We start from the raw sequence: 17349 nt of genomic DNA, 5'->3' as shown, positions 1-17349 counted from the left end.
ACTGCACGGGCCTACCGGGCCCAGGCCCAGGGGCCCAAGGGGTCAGGGGGCCCTGAAGCCCAAGCCTTTGCATGGAATCATTGCCTCAATATCAACAAATCAGGATGTAGGCTATGAATCTGATTGAATTTAGTATTGGCAATCCCCAAAATGCACCAGAATACAGGAAATCACATCAAACAAATTTAAAAAAATTCTGGGGGAGGACCCCAAACCCATCCCACATATACGACAATTAGTGGGGGGCCCTTAATACATCTGGAAAAGTTCATTATCCGCCCATGGTGCTAAAGTGCTATGACGAATGGTTACTCTGGTGGAGAGGGAGAGGGGTGGAGGTTGGGGGTCATGACAGGGTAGAGATGTTTGTGTGAAGATACGGCGCACTTTTGGACATGCTGGGCTCTTATTAGCAGCTCTGTAGCTGCAGCGCGTGCCAGTACCACTGCTGCCGCCACCGCCAAAACTAATAGAAACTGAGCCACAGATGACTATCTGTCGCTCTGACGACACCCGTGAATGCTGGCAGGTGTCACTCTGTTGACTTTACTGAGATCCCCCCTCTGTGCTGCACTGGTAAAAAATAAAAAAAAATATTCATATATTTATGGCTCTTGACAGGGTGATGACAGGTGGAATAATGCTCGTCACTGCAAAATAAATGTTACTCTTCAGGTCAATTATTTCACTCAAAACACAAACGATGGGGTCTTTTTCATTGCTTTATTTTTACTTATTGACAGTATGCACACGCAACACATCTTACAACTTACAGAAAGAGAGAGAGAGATGAAAAAAGATAAAACTGCCCTGACCCCTAGTTTCAACAGTTCTGATCATGCCCTAATGCCTAAGTGTCCGCCCTCACTTCCCAAATGGAAACCCCTTTTGACCTGTGATCGCAACTGCTTCCACATGACGCCGAATGCTTGGATTCTGGGCCTATCTAGAGGGACCCTGGAACCCATCATTCACCGGCTGCCAAAGATCCCCCTGAAGAAACTGTCTAAAAGGTCTAGGAAAGGCCCCGGGGGTCTGTCCCCCAATTACAGTGCTACACACACACACACACACACACACACACACACACACACACACACACACACATACACACACACACACACATACACACACATACACACACACACACACACACACACTCCACAAGCACAATCTGCAACACACATACACCAGCTCACATTGGCACATCCTCTGTGTTTGTCTTTACTCATCCACGTCTGGTTAACAAACACTAAAAATACACTTGGCATGCACAGTAACCCGTTTGATTGGGTTACTGAAATATCTTCAGTCAAGTTTACAGCAGGTCATTCTGTAGGAAGTACTGATAAGTACAAGAGCATGTCAGAACACAATGTGCATCAACATAAACTTAAAGAACAGGTTTTGCAGAGAGCAGGCCAGGCTGCAATGCTATCTATGTTGCAATGCTAATTGTCCTATTGTATTTTTGCGATTGTATGGCATAGACTCTGTATATATAATCTAAGTGTTAGAAGGAAGGGCTTGGTCAGCATGGCTTGTTTGCCTGGACATGTGGCCTTGCCTTCAGGTATAAAGGTTTAGACTGTCAGTCTGGCTCAAGCTACCCTCATTTCCATCAACAAAGAAACTAATATTCATGAATTAATTCATTCATATTTATTTGAGGTATGAGCAGATATGTGTGAAGGTAGTTTTAATTTATTTAATTATGTATTTATGTATTTATTTGTTGAATGTCATTAAATATAGAAACATGCACTCAAATACAGTAAAATGTAGGCTAATACAGACTAAAATAAAACAAGAAGTTTTCAGCAAACATTTATTGTACACACCAAAAAAAAGTATCAACATTTTTTACCCAGTAAAACTCAGTATGTACATCAGAAAAATATCAAACCTTTTATATTTATATATATATATATATATATATATATATAGAGAGAGAGAGAGAGAGAGAGAGAGAGAGAGAGAGAGGTTGAGATAGATAGATAGATAGATAGATATGTCAAGCTGGAAATCCTCCATCAACTTTACAATTCAAAATGCTGACTGGAAATAACAGGCATGGGGGTGAACCAAAGCTTTGACATGCAATCGGACGGGGTGTTTTTATGTAGGAGTTTGTAGACTGTCAGTCTATTTGCCGTTTATTCAAATGCCTGCAGGCTCAAACATTACTGAAAGATTTCACATGTTTGGCAACTTCCTTGTTTCACTGGCACCGGCCGTGATTTATTCAATTTCTGAGCCTCTGACAGCTTAAGAGGCTTTCCTTGTGGCAATAAAATCAGTCTGCCTCCTGAGTGTAAGCACAGATTCGGCACATAGAGGGGGAAAACAAGTCAACGCCAACTTTAATTTCTATTCATCAAGATAAAAAATAGAATGTATGATGTGGTTGAGTGTCCTCTCTTTTTATTGAATATATAGCTATGATACAGTGCTTATGGTACATCTTCATCTCTAAATATAAATTTCACACTTTGAAGGAAAGTGGGTGCAGGCAACACATGTATTTAAAAAAACAAATAATCAAAGGGAATAGTAGAAATAGTTCTGCTAGTCAAATACTCCGATTTGTAGCTTTGGTTAAAATAGCTGTTATCACTCACTCAAAAGGCAACCAGAAAAAAGGCCTCTACACCCAAGCAAACCTCTTCCAGAAGGCAATATTTACTGTAATAGAAAAATACAATACAATACTGTAAATATACACCTGATTCTAATACTTATACTGACATTTGTTTTGAAAAAGGCAACATTTGTTTGATTATTCTGTGAGAAGGCAACAAATCCAACAGGGCAGATTTAATGCTCCATGTCTGTCTTTTAGCACACAATGGATCGACATTACAGCTGAATACAATCTCAGTGCTTTATACATAAATAATGGCTACCAATTAAAAAAAATAGCCTAAAATAAAATAGTCAGAGCATGATCTCATCGGAGTTTGTCTGTCTGAGTGATTCACTTGAGTGTTTGCAAGTGAGATAAACCTCATTGGCAGATTGATCATAGCTTGCATCATAGCTTGCATGTATGTGCGTGCAGTTCTGGCAGCATGAACAACGAACACTGAAATAGTAAATGAGAAGGCAGTTGGAGATCCAATCAAACCCCTTGTAGCAGTTTAACAGTACAGACGTCTCCACTTGGAGGTACAGCCACAGACTGAAAGAAAACACCTTTCAGACATTCACTGACTTATTACACTGACATTGTGATCACAGCTCTTGACGGGGTTGGGGGATCTTGAGGCACTAAGTGCTTCTGAATGCAATGACCCCCTGGCCAAGTCTTTAGCTGTGTGTGTGTGTGTGTGTGTGTGTGTGTGGTGGAGGAGTTAGCGTTTAGCTGGCTGCGTGCGTCTGTGGTGACGACAGCGGTTTTAGCAGCTGCTGCTCTCTGGTGGCTGGCCCCATGGGGGCCACCGGTGGGGAGCTATGGGGCTCCGTGGCCCCGCTGCCCGTGCTCAGGTCCTGGGGCTGGGACTGGTACGGGTGTCCCTGGGCGACCGGGGACTGCGCCTGGGCCTCTGTCTGTGCCTGTGCGTGTCTCTGACGCTCCTCCTCGGCCATCATGGCCGCCAGTCGCTCCTGCGCCTCGATCTCCTCAGTGGTGGGGATGGAGTTCTTCTTGGGCCGCCCTTTGGGCTTGGTGGGGGCCTCGTGCCCTCCCTTTAACACCTAAACACACGCACGCACACACACACACACACACACACACACGCACACACACAGAGAGTACAGTACAAGAGAGAGAGAGAGAGAGAGAGAGACACAGGTTGAATGATGCTGATGACGGTCAAAGGCAAGTTTGGTTATTATAGTAATTAAAGGAAGATGTATGACTATGGTGTGCTCCTTTGTGCAGTCATTAATCTCTAGTGCTGCTGTTGAGGGGCCTTTTGTTCCTGGGTGAACAGTTGACCGCACTGACGTAAACTGGCCTATCCTCATCATCCGTCATGTCCCCCTTTAAGTCCATTCATTTCACTTCATGTGCACACACTATTCACACACACGCACACACACACACACAGGCACATACACACACACACACACACACACACACACACACACACACACACACACACGCACACTCATATTCAAATACACATAGCCACTTATCTGTGCATGAATGCACACACTTCACACTTCTATCCTCAGGCAAAATAATTCATCTCACTCACACTCACCATTTTCTTCCACTTCATTCGTCTGTTTTGGTACCAGGTCTTCACCTGAAGTTGAGTCAGGCCCAGAGACTGAGCTAAATCCAATCTGCAGGTAAAAGAAAGGGCATTGTGAGTGACCATGTTTTTGTAATTTCTTTTTTAAAAACGGCTGTGTATTAAACAGATGTACACATACAGTATATTGCATTTGTTAAGAGCAGAGCGGGTGTCATGCAAAGGGCATTTTCATGTTCAAGTTCAACTTTTGTTCCTGGGTGGCAATTTGCAAGTCTGATTCAAAGCAAGAGACGGCTCAAACTCAAGAATCGAACTAATCCCAACTGGGGACATGCTAAGACAGAGTCAGCCATTCGATGGTCTCCTCTCCAATTCACTGTAATCATACACCTCCAGCCTGGCACCTTCACCCTACATCTGTGCCAGCTTAGGCTGCCCAATCACAGGCCTGCTGCGGGCCGGGAGATAGAGACGGAGGATGGGGTGGGGTGGGGGTGGAGGGAAGATCTGTGTTCTCTTTCTGGACTCTTCCACAGCATCTGGACCGGCCATGACTAATGGAGCTATTGGTTAGTTTGTAATGTGATACCCAGGGGAGTAGAGATGAGTGCTGGACGACTGAAGCTGGGAGAAGTATCAGGGGGATTGGGGGTAGATATCAAACGGCGCCTTGCTGGACTGTCCAGTTACAGATCGCAGACTGCGTCTCCCTTCAAAGTCCTTCACACTCAAATGGGAGGATTTTTTCCGCCTACGGACCGGCGCGGTGGAGCTCCGCTGGAAATGAACGGATTAGCATCCACCGCACTCTCTCGGCCTCCAACACGTTCCTCCTGCTCGCACTGTCTTCTCCTTTCCTCCTTCATTTCACTCAGAGAGAGAGAGAGAGAGAGAGAGAGAGAGAGAGAGAGAGAGAGAGAGACAGTCTCTTTTTTAAACCCTGCCTCAAGGATTTCTGATGTATATCTCAATATCTTGGATTGTTTTGCTTTTAAGTTTTTTATTTTTGACAAATTACTGTCACAGGATTTATGTGGACACGCTGTCACATGACTGAGTGTAAATTCAAATCAGCCAGTTATGATTCATCATGCAAGGCTTGACAGGCCCTAGCGGCAGAAAACACTTTTGAGCAAGAAAGTGTTATTGTCGCACAGGCACTCAGCTTCAGAATGAGTTCCACTCAGGAGTTTTCGTGTGGGGAACCACACATTCACTTAAAAAGCAGTTAAAATAACTGTGGGCTAATCAGTTCGCTAAAGCCCCGCGTGTTCCAGTTGAGACTTTTAAACGCAACATTACACATAATGATGATGAGGATGATGATAGTAATTTCAACATTATAAAATCATTATTGCAAAATGATAGAAACCATTACCGGCTGAACCGTGGCATATTTATGTGTCTTTGATCCTTTTGATTATCTGGGTGCTTGTGTATGCTCTTGGAGAGAGAGAGAGAGGAGACCGCAATGTCTCAGAGCCAAGGGCATCGAGACATACCTAAACTTATCTCTCTCTCTTAAACAACAACAAACAAGAGCCGGGCGGGCACACATCTTTGGCTCGGAGAAAGGGGGGATTCCTGTGTTTGTGTTTTCCCCAACCCCCTGTGGCTTGGATCAACTCATTACTGAGAGATCTGAGATTGAGAGCCAAGTGAGACGTTTGGAAGTGTCACTAAAGTGTCTGTGGATGGCTGCAGGAGATTCCCCCTGTGGGACTGTGGAGTGAGAGATAAGTTGCGGTACAATGAGGCTCGACTGTAAGGCCATGGCGGAGGCCCCCACACTGCACCAGGGTGCTTTGTGGGAGTTTTGTCTCCAGGGGGTCGATAGTGATACTTCTGCAAAGACCTGGAAGCCCTCCAGCTTCTGAGCCGCTGTTATCCTTCCTGGAGAGCCTCAAGCTCAACTACAAATATAACAACGGACTTCTGTGAATGTAACAACCTTTTGCTTTTTACTTTCATTTTTAGTTGATGACGTTTACACTTTTTGTTTTTTTGGGGGCAAGTAAAACACATCTGAGAAGAAAACCCACACTGGGGCAATAATGGAAATGTGGCCACAAGGCTGAACCTAAAAGTAGCTTGTGAGGGGGCTGGAAAAAGTGTGTGTATGGCCTTAATTCAGAGTTCCAAAATGAACCCATGAGAGAGGACTGTAAGACATGGATATTACCTCATCTCATTGTGCAACGAAAAAAAGTATTTTATATACACCTGCATGTATATTAAACGATTGGCATTAAATCAATGTAATACATTTTTGTTTGCTTTTGTTGGCATTTGTCCCTGATTCTTGAATAGGTTAGTGTTTCTCTCTGAGGCGTGTTTTTTTTTCTTTTCAAAAGTATGGGGTTAAAATGTTACTCTTGTCTCGACTAGAACATTGAGGTAATTCTCTGGCTAACAGTGCTCAGCAATGCATGATATATTCCCATGTACATAAATCAAAATGTCACAACGTTAATCAATGTCACTCAATCACCAATATCTACCTCAAACGAAAATCTATAGCATTTGTTTCTGTGCACTAAACTATTTCAGTTTTGCCCCAAGACGTGGCCCTCTGGTTATTTTGGTATCCAGTGACAGAGGTATCTTCAAAACCATCATGGCAAGACCCACCCTCCCAGTGATATATTGCTATGTTCGCAAACGTCTCCTTCTCTTAACTGCAAAACATTTTGGTGACCTTGCGTATCTGGGCGCACAGGAAACAGACTGTGCACATGTCCTCTCAATGATCACTACTCACTCATCAATGTCAGTGCTGTTCTGCGCCATTGAAACACTCACTAAGTGCAACCAGATATATCACTAGTCACATGATTTACATGTGTATTGTGTTAATCCTTGTGCATAAGATTCTAGAACTTTCTTTTGAACTTTCCTTTCTATTTACTCAATAGAAAAATAGCAATATTTATAACAATACACAACGTTAATGTCAATTCGGAAATAAATAATTACAAATACAATTTTTAGGATTGTATATAATCAAATACAAAACAATGTATGTAGTTATGTGCATTTATTCATCAATTCAGAGTCTTTAGACTCCTGTGACTGTTTTGAGAACGTGGTTTACCTGTCGGGTGTGGAGAGGTACTTCTGCTTCTGGAACTTCTTCTCCAGACCCATGAGCTGTAGCTCGGTGAAGATGGTGCGGCTGCGGCGGGGCTTCTTGAGGCGCGCCGCACCGCAGTGCTCCGTGTCCGACTCACTGCTGATGCTGACCGGCGTCTCGCTGGGCGCCGGCTCCACCGGCCGCTGATGATGATGAGGGGAGAGTAGGGGCAGGTGGGACACCTGTCCGGGCGGCGACGGGGGAGACAGGTGAGGGATGCTGGGCGGCTGGCGGGTGATGACGGACAGGAGCGGGTACGCACGCAGAGAGGAAGACCCTGAGAAGGAGCAACAGAGAGAAAGAGAAAGTTTTATTCACATTTCGACAGTGAGAAACATGACAAACGGACTAAATTGAATGATAATCCCATCCTCCCATCCCCCACAAAATACTTGAAAATGGAGGCATAGAAAATAAAAAAGAAAAACACATAGACAGATGCCTTCCACGATATGACTGTGGAGTAAAACATTTCTCATCCAAAGTGTGCTCCATTAGTCTTGACCTCACATCGTTGCATGACTTCAGTTTGAATTTCAGTCATTTAGACTGTCTTTTTAAGTAGCTTCCCTTTTCCCCTCACATTGGAGAGGTTAATGGTGAAAGCTGTGGCCTGTCTGATGTAGAGAGCGTGAACTCTGGCTCTGCCTCTATGACGTGTTCTGTGTTTTACACGGGCCCTCTGAACTCCATGGACCGAGCGATTGGTTCTGGAGAGCAAATGAATGTCTCAAGTGCAAGTGCTCTCCTGCAACTCAGTGTGTGATTAATCCCACATACTTTCTCCACCTCCGTCTCCATCCTCTCCACTCTCTCCCTCTCTCTTTTTCTCTTTCTCTTCTCTCTCTCTCACACACACACACAAACTTTATGCATGGATCTGTAATATTATACACAAAGGCACAGAAGGAAGAGCTTGTTGCAGAATGTTGCTGAGATATAAAAACAGTTGCGTTGATGAGATTTACGAGTCACAGTAATGAGGACATTGGCACAGATTACACAACATTATAAAGAAAATAGGCGATAGAGAGGCAATAAAGGAAAGATGAGAGACTATTATGCGTCATCAGTGTAGATGTTATTGTCCAGAGATGTGAAGCTCTTATCTGATCATCAGCTCCAAGACAGGGTAAATCATGCCCAACTCCATTGGAGACCAGATGGCTCAATACTTTATGACCAAGCACACAGAGAAATACATCCCTCTGTCATCTCTGAGATGTGTGTGGTCTGTCTGTGTGTTTGTGCGAGTATGTGCATGTGCTTACATGTGCATTTCAGCGTGTTTGTGTGAGTGTGTGCGTGTGTGTGTGTGCACGTGTGTGCGTGTGTGAGTGTCAGCCCCCTAGCGACAGCTCCGCGTTCATCAACAGGCATGACATCATGGCGGAGTGTTGAGCTCATGGCTAAGCTCCAACCTCAGAGAACCACTACACCACCGCCACCACTGCTGCGAGTTTAGGCATGATGCCTTTCTTCTCCACAGCTTACTCTTTCACTCTATGCACAGTCACTCATTCACTCTTTTCAGTATTCTTTCTTTCCTCAAACCTTCTTCTGTTTGTTTTTTTAGCATCATCCTCCAAAAATGTGATTCCTGGTGATGGTAGAGACAACATTTTGTCAGTTTGACTTAAAGACATCTAAACAACAAAATACCTACATATAATCAGTGATCCATCTCCGTATGGAGAGATCTATCAATGTCTGTTTGAGTGTATGCGTTTGTGCATGTTTGTGTGTGTTTTAAAAAAAGACTCTCTGGTAATTGCTTGTGTGAGAAGTGATCTTTAAAGCTTTGGAGATGTCTTGGTAATACTGGAAACCATGTTGGACTTCTGTCAGCTTGTCACTCTTAGCCCTTAAGATGACACCGTGCTGGCATGCAACCAATCACTGGCCTGTCAATACTTTCCACAGACACACCAGCTGTGTCAGGGCACTGCTGCTGCTGCTCCTTAGCCAGTGCTTTTATCTGCCCCCTCCAATGCCTCATCATGCTGCAGGTGGTTCCCACCCGACTGTAAACCTTTCATTGATAAACAGTTAATGTAAATATTTTGTGAGAAGACAGGGAGATTACAGATTTTACAGAGATCGCTGTCAGCGTCCTGTCATGTTTGAAAAGGACGCCAATTATATTAGCCTCACTGCATTTACTTAATGAGGAAAAATTCCCGGTAGCTTGTGTTAAGCTCAGGGTTATTTTATGTTAGCATAGCCGCCTTTATCATTAGATTTCAAAGATGATATCAGCCTTGGCACTTGCCGCAGCCTACATATGAACTTGAGCTAAATCATGTTTTGGTAACAACAAGTGGTGACAGGGCAGAGAGTGTTGTTTTTTATTTTCTGTTTTTATTTAAAGTTTTTTTTTTATTTCACCCATCAAATTAAGTCTACAAAGCTTGACAGCAAGATATTTGCATTTTGAACAAGAGGCAACATGACCCCCAGCGACCCAACAACTTTGAAATACGTGGTCCTTAACCGACTGGTAGCCTAGTCCGTTCCAAATGCACCTCGCTTGTAAAGCATTTTATATAAAACTGCATGTCAAACAAAAAATATTAACTTTCAAAAATACAATGGTAACTGTTTCATAAAATGTAAAGAAAACAATCTGACTGCAAAGATTCTGGTCAAGATAATTATTAAGTGAGAGCTTCAAAACATGATTGCTGAACACGGGGTGAACCCACTTGCAATGCAATGCAAGTCTTCTCCATTTACAGTATCCAGAGTATTTCAGCTCTTTTTATACGTTGAGTACCATTCACAAACCTAGGAGGTATCAAGTTCCCTGTAAGTGTTATATAAGTGTTTAAACATGAAATGCAACCCTGTGAATTTTTCCTTTGGCAAACAAATTTACCCCGAGGCAAAGTTTAGAGCTGAACTCCAATGCCTGTTGAATTTAGCCTTGAGGTTGACATCGGGTGGGGGAAACACCGTAAGACTGATGCCTTTTAAGTGTTGAACTAAGTATATATTATCGAGATACTGAAATCAGCAAATCTGTACTGTGTGCGTGTGTGTGTGTGTGTGTATGTGTATGTGTGCTTGCAGTGTGTGTGTGTGTGTGTCTGTGTGTGTCTGCGAGCACGTACACACATGCATGTGTGTGTGTGAGAGAGTGTGCGCATGTGCGTCTGCTTGTGTGCTTACATGTGTGTACACAAGCATATCAAACCATGTACGTTCCGCCTTTCTGTCAGCGTGTATGGGTATAACTATTAGGTCAGGTCATGGTCAATTGCGGGTCTTATTGTCTACACAGGATTAGGCATTAAGGCAGGATGAAAACACTGTTTGTCCTCCTGCTTAGCTCCCTAAGCCCCACCAAAGACCTCCCTGCACACTCCTGCACAAACGCGTACTCCCCTATTTGGCCATTTTTCATCACCCTGACATGGGAGATTACACCGGCGTTGATCTCTATCTCTTTCGCCTCCTTCCCCCAGATGCCTCTAAAAGCCTTGCCCTGGGTTTCGCTGAGAGACACGTCTCCAAATGAAATATTACAACCTGCCATTACGCTCTCTTCCCTGATCTCCCACCAGGTAACCGTGCACGGAGGGGGTCAGGCCAAACGTATTCATTTCAGGGTTTGTTCTCAGTGCTGTTTTCTCTTAGTGCTCTCTCTCTCTCTCTCTTTCTTTCTCTCTCTCTCTCTCTCTCTCTCTCTTTCTTTTCTCTCTCTCTCTCTCTCTCTCTCTCTCTCTCTCTCTCTTTCTCTCTGTCTCTTTCTCTCTCACACCCTATCTCTCTCTTTTGTTCCAGGTAAGCTATTATGCACACCAAAGACAACGAGTTTTAAAATTAAAACAATTTAGTCGAGTTTGTATCCAGGCAAAGGAAGTATGACTCTTTTGAACATCTGCCGCATGACTAATATGTAAGCATCTCATGAAGTGGCTTAATTGTTTTCCCACGCTGTGGCATGAAGTCACTTGGCTCGGATTGCCACGCGCCTCTCTGATAACTGCATCCTGTATCTCCGTACCTACTCATCTACCTAATTAACAACTTCCACTGGATATTGCCTAAGAACCTGTTTGTGTCTCAATATTTGTCATATCGAACTCCATTGAACTCAACATGGAGGTCCTACATCAGCCTCTAGTGGTGAAAGCATGACAAGACACCACCCACCCCCCCTCAAGAGGTTGCAACGCCACCACTTGTGCAGCAGCCCTGCTCCATCCTCAGAGATTACTGCTCAATGGCCTTTCACAGCCTCGGCTCCCTTCATGCCTGCCAGCTTCTATATTCAGCATTACGGGCCATTGAAGTACTGGCATATCTAGTGTCTCACACCACTCTGCCTTCAAAATAAGTGGTGGCCACTGGGTTCTGATATTTACGGAGGTTACTCTATCCGTCCGGCTCCCGGCTGCCAAAACACTCACACTGTCCTCTTGTTCTGATCAAGCACCGCATAAGAATGATGAGAGGAATTGCCCAATTTATTTTTGTCCCCACAAACCACAGTGTGGGTTCAAATAGGGCATCTCCGATTGCATAGTTTACACAGAGGTACAAGACGGCGAATGTTGTTACTGATGCTGAGTTCTCTCCTCTGAGGAAGCAGGGCTGGGTCAAGGGAATGCTTCATTAGGTTTCGCCACTGCAGAGGCTGTGGTTTGTGCCATAAGGTTAAGTTAAATGATACCAGTTTCTGATCAAATGAGTGATCAAACATGGAATTATGGATTAAAGAATATGGAATTAATTTAAGAATGTTGTTTGGCTATTTGGTTTGGTTTTGAATATGTTTGTGTGTGTACAGCAATAGAGCTATTAAAATGAACCAATTTGAAAGACCTCTATTTGTGAATAAGAATAAATAACTGCAACAATTACATTTTACTTTGTTGTTTAATAGGGGACATGCTTGTTTTGAGAAGGACCTGTTGATCTTGTTGTTGATCATTTCACCTTGAGGAGGAGACTAGGCCTAGGTTGTAAATCACTGTGGTTTCATGAGTCATTGACTCATTATGCCTTATTTTCGAATACCATAGATCAAACCACTTCCTCAAATCCTTACTTAAGCCTGTGTAGGCCTACATGGACTTACTCAAATTACATTGAATTAACCCCTTACAACAAATTGCCAATCTCGTTTTGTCCCACATTATTGGTGTTGAAGCAGGTAGGCCCTGAAACCCTGAAAAGTGACCCACAACGGTAGACTACCAGCACATGCTCAAGCTGACCAAACGTGTCGTGGGCTAATCATTTCTGCGTAGGCTACCGAAAGGTCAAGATCGCAACCTCAGAAAAGCGGCTGTCAATGGAAACGCTCAAATATCTCTTGTCAGCGAGGTGCCAAACAGTCCTGTAGGCCTCTACTGAAATGAAGGAATAACCGTAATGACGGTGGACAACGTCTCACTGTGTAGGCTATGATTTTAAGCATACGGACATTTTACAAGACGTGTCTCATTTACTCAAGTCCACGAGACCAATAAGCTAGGGGGCGAGAAGGTAATCGGTTTGCGGAAAGTAAAATCTCTAGGCCTATTTGGCGTATGTGCAATTAACTGTGTCAAAGACAGTCAAATCTGTCTGTAAAATAGTAAAATAAAGTCTGTCAGGCCAGATATTGGAGGCTTACATTATGAAAATGAGCACATACTTTCGGTAGGCCTGAGTCCTGATGCCGCTGATTTTGTGATAGGCTACGCATAGAATGTCACACGCCTATGATGTCTTTACTGAAAAAACAGGACATCGGAAGCACCGTTGTGATGAGAGATTTATCATGATGGCATGGCTTTCTTCTAAATGGAATGGTAAGCCTTTTAATACACTTTCCAGCTATTAAGGACTGAATGCACTGAATAGCCTGCACGCGCGCGTTCATGTCATGAAATTAATAATGAGCCTTAAATTGAGGCTTCGAAAATATATGCCTAGTCCTAATAATAACTGGATGCTAACAATGCTGCTCAACATTATGCATACTGTAAAACTGCATGACTTGAAAAGGCAGATAGCATTTTAGAATAACGTAAGTAGGCTTATAGGATAGGCCTATCAACTAGCCCTAATAATGGAGACATTGTGGATGCGTTCGGCACAATAATAAGCTAACAACAACAACAATAATATTATTATAATAATAATAATAATAATAATAATAACAATATTTTCCCTAGGCATTGGCTTTTTATATTTTCCAAGACTATAGAGAGAAAGATGAACTAATTGTACTTTTCCTTTACTTTATCAAACAGCCTACTAGCCAGCCTACAAAACTACTCCATGGCGAGACATTTGCATTTCAAATTATGAAGCTGATAACATTTTACTAAACTTCACACAATCACCGAGAAACATACCAGGCAATGGCACTGCATCTGCGATCGCTCTGACATAACGGGCTATCAACAGGTGTTTTGTCCCACAATCCTCTCATTATGAGAAGATAAAAAGCCAACTGAAATGATTAGCTGACTAACAGTAACGATTACAATTTAATTATTTATTTTATCACAATATGTGCCTTAAATGTGTCTATCATGCAAGACAGGCTACACATGCTTCATACAGTAGCAAAAAAATAATAATAATAATAATAATAATAAATGCGCTGATGATTGCTGTTGTCTCGTTCTCCAAGCGAGATCGAGTTCCATAGGCTTTTCATTCAGATTCATAATTGCAATTCAGTCACTAATTAATCAGCATTCGGTTTAGTCATGTGTAATTTCTGCCGTTGTGTCGTGCTGACCCAATTTTTTAATTCGTAATAAAAAAAAACAACCAAAAATGTTATGCCTACTGCCTAGGCTACACAGCTTTTAGCCTACATTACAGTAGCATATATTATGAGAGCTCTAGGCAACTTACCCGAACATGAATGTAGAGGTTTGGGACGGACGACGAGAGAAGGACACACCGAATAAAGCGAAAGCTTTTCGAAGTAATCACAAGTTTCCTTTGAGAGGATTTCGTCGATCATGAACGTCTTGTAGCGCCGCCTGGCTGCTTTCAGTTGGCCTGGCGAGGCGAGTCTCAGCTCGGCTTGACAGTGCATGTTCGCTCGCTGTGTGCGCGTCACTGCGCAGTAAAAGTTCTTAAAGTCAAAAACAGCAACCGCTCAACAGACCAAAGTTAAAGAAACGTCAAAGTCTGCTGCTGTGTTATTGATGCATGCCGGCAGAATATTGAGAATAGACAGTGTCCGGTCTTCAGTGTGTCATCTGCCTCTGTCAGTGTCTGAAAGTGCAATGAGCTGCACTGACTTCCGAGCGGATACTAATGATCTGAGTTGAACATGCCCGCAACCTCCGCTATATAAACCAACTCCCCAATCACAGTAACAACAGATCTAATCTATCTCTCTCTCTCTCTCTCTCTCTCTCTCTCTCTCTCTCTCCCCTCTCTCTCCCTCTTGCTAGTAAACCAATGACGCACATATGCAAAGTGAAATGTTGACGTTTGAACATTTCAATTATATTCTTTAAGGACAACAACACAATTGGCATAAGACATTAAAACAACGAAGAACTTGTGTGACCTATGTTTAGAATTAAAGTAGTTCTAGGGCAATGAATTAAAAGCCGTATGAACATGCGGCAATATTAATCAAATGGAAGCAATGGAATTCATCAGAAATTGTTAAAGTAGACTAATCGCGTAGGCTTCTACTTGCAATAATGATATGTCGATTTGCTTTATTTCATTTAGGGCATAGGCTTACGTGTATTTATTTATCAGTTTTCGTTATGGATATCTAAGTGTCATAATTTTCCTGTTACTTTATGTTGAACTGTTTTGTCTTCCAAAAATGTTGTAGTCTTTTTTATATTTTTTAAAGAGGGAGACACTATTTATTTAAAAGAAAAGGACGGAATTAACACAATTCTACTTTTTCCTCTCCAGAAAATTGTTTTTAACTTTGAACTACGCTCCCCTAACGGATCTTAAAACAGCTGTTCTAAATTATGAAAAACAGACTAATAGTTGTTATTGAATGTCGTTATAGCAAATAACTCACAAGTGTTCTGTGATTTATTTAATTGAAGCCGATGCGCACACCTGTGTATTAAAACTTTCAACAAGAGGCAACATGTAGCCTATTTGAAACCTTTAATTATGCCTTGTTTATTTTGTAATGTTAATGTAGGATGCAGTGTAGGCCTAATAACTAGGCTAAATTCTAAGTTTGAGACAATAAAAGTTGGATCTCAACGTTTAGAATTTCAACAGTGCGTTTTGAAAAAACACGTATCGCCCTATAAATTGTTCGATAATGTTAATATGTACCCTATATAGCCTACTTATGAATCCCTCGGCTAAGTTTGCGAGAAAACTCCATTGCCCTAGGGCAAACAAATGCATTCACGATATAGGGTAGAGTATGCATTGCACTGTTGGCTTTTAATTATTCGCGAGTCAGACAGTAATTAAAATGTGAATTAAAACAAACTTTTTACGAACGAACTTTTACTTTTTTTGCAAAATGATGGTTGCGCCAAGGCTTGCTTAAACAGGGACAGTTATGTATAAAGCCTAGGCTATAGACTACTGTTGCGTTTTATTAGGCAAAATTGCAAATTGCAAAAAAAGTAGCTTAATCCTGCAACCTGAACATAACTTCTTATTTTTGGATTTCCGTGGCTGTATTTTAACACTATTTTCTTTTATTTGACTTTACCTAAGCTTATAGCGAGGTAGACTATAAAGATGGAGAACTACAAAGGTGTCCCCTCTCTAACGCTGTTATTTAATGTGGCATGTTTGTTTTTATTTTAGGAGGTTTTACCAAAGTTTGAAAAAATCGTGACATTAAATGTCAGGCACTATCACCGAGGGAGTAAATGTGTTTTCAAGCAAATATCCCCCAATCGTTCCATAACGAAACACCTTATCCCAAGGCAGAAAAATAGATCACTTCCAAGGCTAAGTGGTAACCTTAAAGGGCATGATGCTTATTACAGATGGATATCAGGCTTTCATCTGAGCTCTGGGGCAGTCTCGAGTTAACATTCTGAAACCTGGGACAGCTCTACAAACGATTATCCTTTCCCAAGCACAGCAGTGTATATATAACACCACAGAGGCTATGGCCGGATGGTTCAAAGTATAAAGGATTATGAAGAGGAAATTTAGTGATCTACATAGGAAAAGCTTTGGTCCTTTTGAGTTTGAGGGCTTGATCAAAGGGAGATCGGAACAACTGGACAAAGCAGTGCACTCTGTCTGACTGTATCAGGGTAGAACAGGGGGAGGGGGGCATGAGTCCAGTGTGAAACCTGAGTGCTAAGATCCAGGGAGGTGGACGCCAGCTCCTGGACAGGACCAGATGGGTGGGCAGTGGTGGGGCTGGGGGGTGAGGTTTGTGTAGACCATCACAAGGGCGCATTTCTAAAAGTTTGCACAGCAACCAACACCCGTGTTATGGAGGGGAGCAACATGTGTGTGATGTGTGTGTGTGTGTGTGTGTGTGTTGCTGGGTTGGTGGGTGGTAGGGGCTGAGGCAAAAGGCACACTAATCCAGCAGCTCTTAGGCCAGCGACGCCAGCCAGATCAATCAATTAAAACAGTTATGTCCAGAACCCTTCCACCCCCTTCACCCCCTTCCTCCACAACACACACACACACACACACACACACACACACACACACACACACACACACACCCTACCCGCCCCTCGCCTGTGCGCTTTCCCGAATCGGCTGCCTTCCTATCCAGCACCCTACCCGGGAGCAGAGGATCCTCTTCATTAGAGCGCAGCTTCCAGGCATCAGGCCTGGAATCTGACACTCTCCAGATTACGGCAAGACAAAAGGCTTAGAGCGCCTGGGTGCAAATGCACCTCTACTTTTGCCGCGCTGAGCTTTATGAGGACGTACGAGCCCGGTGATGTGAACGGGAGCCGCTTGCCAGGGGTCCAGTAAGCACTTTCGGAAGGGTAGATTATGACCTCGATGTGGACACTAAAGGATTTCTGCTGCTGCGCTCACTTTGTTGTGCCAGGGATAGAGGAGTCA

The 17349-nt window shown here is 43.0% G+C and overlaps 1 protein-coding gene across 2 annotated transcripts; it reads right to left on the bottom strand.

The window, feature by feature from the left end:
* Positions 1 to 1960: 1960 nt before the first annotated feature.
* On the bottom strand, positions 1961 to 14597 carry barx2 (BARX homeobox 2). Of its 2 annotated transcripts, none has more exons than XM_048264920.1 (4): positions 14203 to 14597; positions 7300 to 7615; positions 4203 to 4293; positions 1961 to 3696 (listed from the first exon to the last, which is right to left on the bottom strand). In XM_048264920.1, exons 1-4 carry the CDS (start codon positions 14387 to 14389, stop codon positions 3361 to 3363), a joined length of 930 nt encoding a protein of 309 aa, XP_048120877.1. In that variant the 5' UTR covers positions 14390 to 14597; the 3' UTR covers positions 1961 to 3360. The 2 variants fall into 2 exon arrangements, with proteins under 2 accessions (XP_048120877.1, XP_048120878.1); XM_048264921.1 differs by having other exon boundaries at positions 4209 to 4293.
* Positions 14598 to 17349: the final 2752 nt, after the last annotated feature.

The sequence above is a fragment of the Alosa alosa genome, chromosome 15, assembly GCF_017589495.1.
Source record: "Alosa alosa isolate M-15738 ecotype Scorff River chromosome 15, AALO_Geno_1.1, whole genome shotgun sequence".
NCBI classification, from domain to species: Eukaryota; Metazoa; Chordata; class Actinopteri; order Clupeiformes; family Clupeidae; genus Alosa; species Alosa alosa.
This window is presented reverse-complemented; position numbering and strand designations above follow the sequence as displayed.